The sequence below is a fragment of the Nilaparvata lugens genome, chromosome 4, assembly GCF_014356525.2.
Source record: "Nilaparvata lugens isolate BPH chromosome 4, ASM1435652v1, whole genome shotgun sequence".
Lineage (NCBI taxonomy): Eukaryota > Metazoa > Arthropoda > Insecta > Hemiptera > Delphacidae > Nilaparvata > Nilaparvata lugens.
In genome coordinates this window covers 61,682,814-61,694,222 of record NC_052507.1, presented here as the reverse complement: position 1 = coordinate 61,694,222, position 11,409 = coordinate 61,682,814, and the positions used below count along the sequence as shown (strand labels likewise).

The window sequence follows — 11,409 nt, the reverse complement described above, 5'->3', positions numbered from 1 at the left end:
GAGCCTTTGTTATCAGAATTTTCAAAGCCTTGATCAGTATTTATAATTTTTTAAGTATCGAAGAATTGCTTTAAATTCAGCCAAATCTTGCTCGAAATTAGTGAAGATTTGTCCAGTCTCAACAAATGGATTCACAGCGCTTTTATTTGTTTTATTGGAAGGAGTTCAGCATATAAACTATTAAAAATCGAATCGAGATGCATTTGCAGATAAAGAAGAGGCTTTGTAATCTAGTCTAGGAGCATCATATTATTTTGTATACGAATAACTTAGCTAGCCTATATCATTAAAACTCATTCTTAATGATGGAAGTCATCTGTATTTTACATGAAATTTTATTACTGAAGAAAAGTTATTTCACTGATGATTTTTATGTTACAAATAATGTGAACAATAAAATTGATTTTACAATAGAACTCAATAAGGTGAAATATTCAATCAAAAATATTGGCAGAACTCATTTTTAAATAGGGAGTTTTGTAATAATCTTGAGAGACAACATGATTCCATAATCAAAATATAATATTATACATATTTTCATAATATGTAGAGTAATTACAACGTTAGTGACAAAATTACTAACTTTGGGGTAATTACTGTATCGGATGGAATAGGAAATGAATGATTGATTTGATGCAAAAGAATTGGAACCTCAGTTTATTGAGTTGAATATTATAGCAAGAAAATAAGAATGAATAATAGGTAAAATAATTAATACTCATCAACATTTTGCAAAACAATGGAAATAGAATAAAGTTAGAAATGAATGTATGAATAGGTTAATACATAAACAAATAAGTAGATTGATAAAAGTATTAAAGTGATTCTATTTTAGTAGCCTATTCAGATTCAGATTCTATTACAGTATTTTTCCTGAATTAACAATAGTCTATTACTTGATTCAGCGTTGCAATCACTTTGAATCCAGAAAATGAGAATACTGTAGTCAATTTGTAAAATAAAATGAATGTCATCAACATTTTGTAAAACAATAGAAATAGAATACTGGTACCGTGAGATAATATACTGGAGATAATTATAATGAAGCGATATATAATAGAGATAAAAATTGAAATGACAATGTGAATTATGTTTTCGGTACTTAAATTTTTTTTGTGTACATATTCTGAACAAAAACTTTTACTTTAACCCATGTTTTAGTTTGTAGGATAGGGTTTTTCTCAATTAGTAGTTCACACTCTCTTTTCTTTGGAGGAATTTTATCTTTTATATGGGATGAAAAGAAAGCTGCGACAATCCTCTTTTCTTCATCCTCCCATTTTACGAATTCTCTCTTGGCTTTGGATTTTGAAGGTGAATTGAGGATTTTTAAGATTTTGAGGGGGCATGCTTTTGGAGAATTTTCCTCATTCAATAATACTTCATCTTCAAAGTTGTCAACTTCTTCTTCACCTGACGATTCAGCATGCTCCTGCTCCTCTAACAAATTGTCTTCAAGATTAACATCTATCTCGTCGAGGGTGAGCCCCTTGTATTTGGAAGCTTCTCCCTTCTCCATAGCTAACAATAGCTTCGCAATCTTCGAGGTTTGAAATACATTGTCGGGTAATCGGTATTCATTTCGATGAATGTTCACTGTATGACCCATGAACGAGGACAGCTGTTCGACATCTTGATCACTCATATCAAACAGCTGTGAAATAGTTGCTAAATGCTTCCTCAAAGATTTCGACGAAAATGCGTCGGGTGTCTTCAGGTTAGCTCTATTTGCATGGTCTTTCAAAACTTTATACCCAACAATTGGGCTGTCATATGCAAGTGTCGGGAACAGGTAAGGATTAGTTTCCCTTACAAAGTTGTCCCTGAATTTAATCAGAACTTTTATTTTTCCCTGAACATCAGGAGAAAATAATACCGGAGTGGTTCTTCTCTTTCCCGGTATTACTACTCTCTTGAATTTTTGCAAAAGTATTCTTTCAGACGGCTTTATCACATCCTCAAATTCTTCATAGGATGAATCAATTTTTACTGATTGGTAGAGCTCCACAGTGAGCCTTTGAAGCTCACCCACCCTTTTCCTACATAATAGCATCACTCTGCAATAGATGACCTCACTCAAAGTTTTGTAAGCTAACTTATTATTTGAGTCAATCTCAAGCATTTCTACTGCTTTATCCCCTTTGGCAATTAGATAATCTCTAAATTTTTTTAGGTCACTTGCCAGTGGCACAATAGTAATTTTGCTCATGTTATTTTGTTGAAGACAAGATGAGGCTGCATGGGAAAGTTCAACATTCCAATTCGATTCTATCAACATTCTAGTTGTTTTCAATTCCTCTTCAAGTTCAGGGGCCGTTTTGCCTGGTATGCGAAACCTCCTCTTCAGCACATGGAAGATGGCTATTCCACAACACTCCTTTAGAGAAGTGCCTATATTCAAAGCTTACGTTGGAGATGAATATGAATTGTCAATTATATTGTGCCCAGCCACTATCCTTGCAGATGCAACAAGTGTTTCAAAACACTAGGGTCTTAAAGCATGGATCAAATTCCTGATCGACGGATCAATTTTCTTAGCAGTTATAAGCAGTCTGCTAAGCTCTCTCATTTTTCTTGAACAAACTGCAAATTGATGCCTTTTATAGTGAGCTCGCATGAAACGAGAGCCGTACTCACATATCAATGTGTCTTTTTGGGCTGCGATTGTTACCTCATCAGGCCTCATTATTGGAAAAATTTTCTGTCTTGATTGATGATCAGCTTTAAACTCATTCGTAATCATTGCAAGGCCTTCTGCCTGAGCTGCAGCCCTGGAACTTGAACCAGGGTTCAGTGAGCATTGTTTTTTATGCTTCCAGAGCGTAGATCTCTTATATAAACCTAAACAGAAAGTGCAAGGCAGAGGACCTTTTGTTTCGTTATCATCACTACTTTTTCGAACTTGACGAATGATCCCAGTTTTGGTCGCAAGAAAGTTACCTTTTTTCCTTAGGGTTGACAAGAGGCTTTTCCTTCTGCTACTACTTTTCTTGCAGCTCATAATTTGTTGAACTTCCATCTCTATTGAGTGGTTCCTTATCACATGTCGGGCAAAACTGGTAACCATTGTTTCACAATAAAAACAGTAGTCTCTGTTTCTTACCCGCTTTAATGTTTTTTCATTTTCCTCTTCCCCCTCAATCTGTTCACCATCAATGATTACAGAATGATCATCACTGTAATCCTGTGAAGAAGTTAAAGGTGGTGAAGATGGTGGTGCTGGTGATGATGCAGTTTTGTCGATGAAATAGGCCTCATCCTCTTCATTAGTTTCCTCTTTGGATGAATCAGCCTCACTGGAGCTGGTGGTGGGTGCATATTCTGGGTCTTTGTCTGAATCAACAATACTCAGCGTAGATGGTGGTGATGGTATTGATCAGTTGACGAGGTGTCCTTGGTTGTTCCTAAAACAAAAATAAACAATATTTTGTAACTTCAATTGAAGAGAAAATACAGAGTAAGAGTCTTCCCTGAGAATACATTACTTTTCTCAAAATGGATTTCTTATCATTTGGAATGGGAATTAGATTTCAAATATATTCTCAGAGGATCAGTTTTTATATATTCATTCTGTTCAATACAAATCAATATACAGAGTGAGTCATATGTATGGAAACCCCTCAATCAGAAGATTGTTGTAAATATAATACTGCAACTTTCAGGATATGTTATTGGTAGAATACTCTACCTTTTTACGTACAACTGAATTTCAACCAAATTGCATTAGGGGGTGACTTAGGAGTTGTAACTCGAATATTTTAAATGTAGACACCTATTGTGTTGTAAGTCATTTCAAATGCCTTTTTAAAACAAGTAAGATGTCATCAATAAAAAAGTTCTATGATGCTTGTATTCGAAATGGCGGCTGATTGAAGTTTCAAGTAAAAACTGAATATTCATAGTGTTAACAAACTATAATTAATATTCATAGTTTCAAGTGAAAACTAAAACCTCAATCAGTAGCTATTTTGAATACAAGCATCATAGAACTTTTCTTATTGATACTATCTTTCTTGTTTTCAAAAGGCCTTTAAAATGACTTGCCACACAATAGGTGTCTACATTTAAAATATTCGAGTTACAACCCCTAAGTCACCCTTAATGAAATTGGGTTGAAATTCAGTTGTACGGCAAAAGGTAGAGTATTCGACCAAAATCTTATCCTAAAAGTTACAGTATTATATCTATAATAGTCTCCAACTTATTGAAGGGTTCCCATACATATGACTCACTCTGTATAATTTGAGCCATCAATTTGCAATTATTTGTTACAAAAAATTGTTTACAAAATAGTTGCCATTGTTATGAATTCCGTTTCTATATTCTCAGTGAAAATTTGAAAACCTCAGAAATATTTCATGTTTTTCAGCTCCGTTTTGGTTTGTTGGTTGTATGAATTTTTAGACTTTATGTTATCGAAAATAAGTTCTATCAAATTAGTGTATATTGTCAAAAAATATAGTGAGGTGAGCCTACTTTAAGTCTCCCGACTCCCGTCGTTTAAAGCTGGAATGCTAAAATGATAATTGAACATAATATGAGAAAAGGCAGTTGTTTACCAAGTATAACATTACAATTTACTTTTTGAGAAGATTCCATCCTTTACTCTGTTGACTGTATGTATGACAGAATAGCTGGTTTCATATAAGTTATTTGAACTGAATATTGGTTTCTTTAAGCTGCATAAATTATGAAACTCAGGAAGAAGTGCTTATCTAAGTTCCTCTCAAGCATTGATTCATCTTGAAGATATTCACTGTGAGGCTTCTGAAGCATTGATTTGCCTGGAAGATCTTCACTGTAAGGCTTATCAGGCATTGACTTGTCAGGAAGATGTGTTGTGGAAGGTTTCTCAGGCACTGATTCGTCTGGAAGATCTTCACTTGGAGATCCAATGGGAATGTGGTTTGCACCATTTCCATATCCTGAAAAATAATATAATAATCTTATATAATGTAATATTAAAATCATTTAGGAATTTGATTAATCAATAAAAATATGAATTAAGATTAAATTTATTATTAATTATGAACTCTAAATTATAATAAGGGTGTAGCACTTTAAAATATATTATATTATCAATCATTAGAAGGGTGGCTACAAGAAGTATGTTTTACCAAATGCTGCCACTTGTTTAGCGGGATGTATATAATGATTTTAATTTTCAATTTTGATTCACCACCTACTTACATCTCTGGGATGAGTGGCAAATCAATCAGTAAAATAATTCATTTGACAATCATCCTCTTCACTGGGAATTCCTCCAATGAATAGAGTAGATTGACCGATTCATTAAAAATAATTGACCAAAGCGAAGCTGAGGTCTTAGCTTCAACTCTATCGGATTTTGTATGTTTGCTTGTACCGCAGTATCGCAGTCGCAAGTATTAGTCATTGTCTAATAAAATATTTGGTATACAAGTACTTCGAAACAAGAGGCGTCGACATATATATTATGAGACTTTTTGAGGATAATACGAAAGGAAAAGGAGTCTCCATCGAACGCCAATATTACCATAAAAATCTGACTATAGAATCATTACTGTAATCATAAATCAGCTATCGATTGGATTAATAATATTGTAATATTAATTACAATTAATATTAATTGGACGCGTGCAATTAATTTCTCAATTTAACTTAGTAAAATTCAGCTGTTGTGTGGACTATTAGTTACATGCAATGACGCATGCAATTAATAACTGAAATTAACATAGTATTTTCTCTCGACCTTTCTCTGCTTTCAACTCGGGCTGACCTGTTGCCAGTACGTCTTGAAGGAGATTAGCTTCTAATGTTAGTATTTTTGATACACCAACCCCAACAGCCATTAGTCTTTTTCACACAGATATCTCGCCGACAGTGTGGACAGAGGAGGCTGTGGTTTACCACTGCGCGAGGTCTACTTTTCACAGAACTACTATTAATGTGATAATCTTTCTCTCCACAAAACTCTCTCCATTAATCATAAACACCTATGTCCACACTTGGTCGATGCACTTTACGCATGCGTTTCATCATTCGATTTTACGCCTGATTTTAATAGGATGCGTGAAGCGCTAGACGAAAAGCAAAACGAACATTGAGACAAAACGAAAGTCGGAAAGAAAATTGTTCAAGTATGGATATAGCTGATGATTGATCATTCTCAGGGAGAGAAAATTCCGAGTAATTAAATATAATGCTAGAATGTTTTTATAGATAAGATTTTACCATGTTACTTTATGTATACTACTGTACTTTATGTACGGTAGCGCGCCGTCTCTACCCATCTTGTGGCAATAGAACAATAACAACAAGCTCTAGAGGAGGAATACACATTTCTGAGATAACTTACCTACTTCGATGTTTAATAATGCCAGAGCCTTCTTTCCCCTACTGCTCTCCTGAAATAAAGGAATAATTGGCTATTGTAAGCATTATGGAAGAACGGTTCTTTGAATCATTTAAAAAATTGAAAAACTTGTTTATAACGTATCTTTCAATCTATGTTAACATTCACTGTGAATTCCAAATCGATTATTATCAGGTAGAATAAATATAGATAACTATTGATATTAGTCATAGTACTCACGAATAAACCTGAAGTAATTAGATAAGTACCTCTACTATGACAATGATTCCTGTTGAAGTATACGAAATTAGGCATTTCCTTTATTGATTCATTTCTAGTTTGTTAGAGGTATATATTTGCAAGGTGAATAATTAATCATCTTCTATCTCCATTCGAAGGCAGCTTGTAGCCCAGTCAATAAAGGTTTTTTCGATCTGAAAATTGAATAAAAGCTGAATCTCTCACCATCGATAGAACCCTCCCAGAGGGTCATTCTCCCAAAAGTCCCAAGAAATCCCCCTGGAGCTTTCCCCCCTTGCCCCCCTCAAAGTTGAAAAATGCAGGTAATCACGGGAAATCAATTATCTCTGTAACCATTGATCGGAAACAGTTCTTTTATACGTCATTCGATTCGATTCCTCACATTATGGACTACAATATTAGCTATATTCATTTTTTTCAATAAAACGAACAGTTTTCTTGATGAAATAATATATATGTGAAAATTTAGGAAGTTTGCGATTTGATTTTTTTTTTTTGTTTTCTCCGATTAACTTCGAAGCAGGTAATTTTAAAGAAAAATGAGACAAATAATTAATGTAGCCACTCTCATTGCGAACTCATTGATGTATATTGGTATAGATAGATAGATAGATAGATAGATAAAGAATTTTATTGATACTCATAACAAAAAGCACAATTACAATTCCAAAGCAATAATAAAGATTCAATTGGCATGGCACATGCCGTCAGCCAGAGTTGGTAGTTTATCTGTATCATATCATATCAATTTTTTGATAAGCTTATTTCTCGGATCAGTTCTAAATTATTTCGGACAACATCTTATCGATACTCTCTATGCATTCAATCGCTCCGAATGAAAGCTATCAATTTTAGAAAAGAAAAATTCATCATCAGACCTTAGCGCATCATATAATTATTCTAAATGGCAGCAAGACTTCTCAAATCATTCACCCAATAAATACATTTAGTTTGATTTGCATGTATAAAAATGAGAAAGAGAGACACAAAAAAATAAAAAATAAATAAATGAATGTATACAACTGTATCTCTAATTACATAAATTACAATAATTCTACGGTAGACTACTATAAATGTCATGGGATATAACCCTCATGTTGTTCTTAGTAATTGAACTCTGAAACCAATTGCTCCCGATACTTCAAAGCCTCGTCAATATAGCCCAACAATCTTCTCCAGTTTTCACCATTCAGGTATCTAAGTATAGTTTCCTCTTCTATAATCCAGCGACCGAACCATTTCATCCGAAACTCTCCCAGTACTGCGCATCGACCCAAGAAGTGGCATGTGTCTTCTATCTCCCTGCTATTGCAAAGTGAACATATATAGCTGTTATCATTCCTATCTACCCTGAAATTCAGAGGTAACAGGGACCCTCTCACTCTGAATATCATACTAATAAAACGTCTCTTGTTTTCGTCATTAATATAATCTCTTCCAATTGTATGTGACGCTCTTAGTCTCTGATACATTGAGTGGAACTGCGAAGTTGCGGCCCTATTCCACCAAGTTTCTATCAATCTGTCACGTATCCGTTCAATGATAATTTCACATCCATTTCTCCATAAACTCGGCTGGGTAACTGGATCAATCCAGTCCATATTGTATTGCACATACAAATGTTTCCAATCCTTGTACCATCCACATTTGCTTTGCGCCATCAATCTTGTTATTCTTCCTGTGAATCTGAACTCAGGTAGGTTTATAGTCTTTACTATATACTTCACATTCATTCTCAAAGTATCTAGCCATAAAACGCCCTCCCCACTCTCCAGATATAATATATAATTATATCATTGGTGTGTCCATTGGTAAGCAAAACAGTCTTTTAAGAAAGAATCTATGAAAGCATTCTAGTTGCTCTCTCTGTTGGTACCCCCATACCTCTGCGGCATATGTAACCGTGGCCTTGCTAACCGCATTAAAAACTTGCCGTTTCGTTGATACTGGGACATCATTGTTTGTAATTAACTTCCCCCACAAACTATTCACACCATATTTTGCTGCTGACACTTTAGCTTTGAAGTGACTAGTCAATGATAGTGCGGATGTGAATGTAACCTGAGAACCAAGTACCTGAGTACTTGTATTCTTTGACTTTTTCTATAGGCTCCTCTCCAAACCTTCACTTCTCATTCTTGCGCAATCTACCCCCCTTCCTGAATACCATCATTTTTGACTTATCTCCATTCACTGTCAAGTTCCAGCGGCTACAATAATCCTTCAGTCTGTCAAAAATACTTTGCATTTTATGAATACTGTCGGTGAATATTACTAAGTCATCCGCATAAAGATGTGCGTTCATATCGTGACCTCCAATCCTTAGGCCTCCACCGATACATTCACAGATATCATATGTAAATATGGAGAATAAAATCGGGGACAACAAACAGCCCGGTTTTAAGCCGCTTTCAAACTGAATATCTTCTGTCAGCCCTTTCTCGCACCACACAGCAGATGATACATTATCATACAAGCCTCTCATCATTTGGACAAACTTATTCGATACACCTATCTCTAATAATCTATAAAATAATGCTTCTCGATCAATCGAGTCGAAGGCAGATTTGAAATCGACGTAGAAACAGTATACTCTTCTATTCTTTTCTGACACAGAATATTTAATCAAATTATACAGAACATTAATGTTATCCACAGATGAGTATCTTTTTCTGAAGCCGGCTTGATTCTCCCTAATGGTGTTTGTATGCTTCACATATTTTTCCAGCCTATTCAATAAACATCCCACAGAAATTTTATAAATTGAGTTTGTGAATGATATGGCTCTATAATTCTTGGGATCTCTCGAGTCCCCTTTCTTATCCAGTGGGAAAATCATTGACTTTTTGAAGGCATCTGGGGCTATACCTGCTTCGTAAACTCTATTAAAAAAATTACACATTAACTGGTTATATGCTGCAGGTGCTATTTTATAAAACTCGCCAGAAATTCGATCTTCAACTGGAGCCTTTCCATTTCTCAATTTTTTCAATGATAAGTTGACTTCATTTATATCAATAGTCCTGTCCAGAAACTCATTTTTGCTGAAGGGCTCCGCGTACAACGTTGGGCCACTCGACCGTGAGGGATTATAAAACACTTTATAATGACATACCCATTTCTCAACATTTCTCTGGCTTTATATTTACATTTTTGACTGTGTTTGATCCTTTAAATTCAAGTACTAATTCCCAGAAATGTTTTGAGTCCCGTACTGATTTCAGTTTTGTTTTCACCTGCTCCCAGTAAGCATTTTTCTTAATATTACAAGTTTCCTTGTACTCCTTAACCACCGCCAAATAGTCTTTTTTAACTTGCGTGGAGATGGTTCTCCTAAATATTTTCAGAAGGGAAAACATCCTATCTCTTATTTTTTCGCACTGTCTGTCATACCAGGCGTTTTTCTTGAATTTATTATTTGTTTGATTGGACTCATTTTTGAAGTTAGTGGCGTCATATATAAGCTCCCTCAACTTAATACTAGCTTCATTTATATTCTCTGGCAATAATACATTTCTACATCTGAGATCTAATTTCTCTATAAATAAACTATTTCCGTTTTTTCTACTCCAAAATAATTTTGGTGCTATTGGCAAACAACAATTATTCTCTAGAGGTTCACTACATTCACAGTTAACGGTCAAACATAAGGGCAAATGATCCGAGAAGCTCGCTGGTATGAGACTAAAATATTTTGCTAAACTTAAACTATCTAAACCAACACAACATGGGTCGATTACTGACGCTCCTCTATTATTAATAAATGTGAATTCTCCCAAAGCATCTCCCATCACTGGGGCAAATAAGCTCCACTCTTTCAAAAAACTTTTCAAGGCTGCTCACCTTAACGTACAATCCCTCAGTTGCCACATTGATGAACTCAGAGCAATCTTCCGTTTTCAGGACTTCAATATAATCGGAATTTCCGAATCATTTTTGAAGCCTAGTATTTCATCAAATTTTGTTGCATTGCCTGGATATAATCTTTTCCGGAATGATAGATTAAATAAAGCTTGTGGGGGTGTAGCAATTTATGTGAAAGATGGTATCAAAACAAAAGTTTTAATCACATCTAAACAAGAGTATTGTTCCAGACCAGAGTTTATGCTACTTGAATTATCCTTATCTAGTAATGATAAATTACTCGTTGGTATCTGTTATCGCCCACCAAAAATAGGTCATTTCACAGATTTCGAAAATGCCTTGCTTTCTCTTATGCCTTGTTATAACCGTATACTAGTTATGGGGGATATGAACACCGACTTGAACATGACGAATCGTAACTTTGACTACTTTCAACTGACTACAATTTTCCAATGCCTAAACATGACTATTTTACCCCTCGATCCAACTCATCATACTAATGAATCAGACACACTCATTGACCTTCTCATTGTTAGTGATCCCAATGAGGTTGTTCAAGCAGGCCAAATCTCAGTCCCAGCTATTTCTAGACATGATTTGATCTACTGTGTACTTTCCCATAAGATACCCAAGCCAGAACAGAAAATTATCACTTATAGAGACTTCAAAAACTTTCATGAAGCCGCCTTCCTACCTGATGTGGCTCAGACTCCATGGCATCAAATTGAAGCATTACCCTCAGTTGATGACATGGTCAAGACTTTCGAGAATTGGACTTTGACTTTGTATGACAAACATGCACCTTATGTGACAAAGAGGATTAATAGAAAACGACGAGTACCGTGGATGACTGAAGACATACTTAAGATGATGGGACGTAGAGACAAAGCACATAGAAAATTTAAAAAGAGATTTGACTTGGACAGTTTGATAGAGTATAGGAGCCTTAG

At 35.0% G+C, this 11,409-nt stretch overlaps 1 protein-coding gene across 1 annotated transcript; it reads right to left on the bottom strand.

The window, feature by feature from the left end:
- Window positions 1–795: 795 nt before the first annotated feature.
- On the bottom strand, window positions 796–2,394 carry LOC120350893. Its single transcript, XM_039426110.1, has one exon. It carries the CDS (start codon window positions 2,276–2,278, stop codon window positions 1,103–1,105), a length of 1,176 nt encoding a protein of 391 aa, XP_039282044.1. The 5' UTR covers window positions 2,279–2,394; the 3' UTR covers window positions 796–1,102.
- Window positions 2,395–11,409: the final 9,015 nt, after the last annotated feature.

Bases quoted from the DNA above. Each gene is read 5' to 3' on its own strand.
- LOC120350893 (XM_039426110.1), bottom strand. From the start codon at position 2,278: ATGTTGATAGAATCGAATTGGAATGTTGAACTTTCCCATGCAGCCTCA.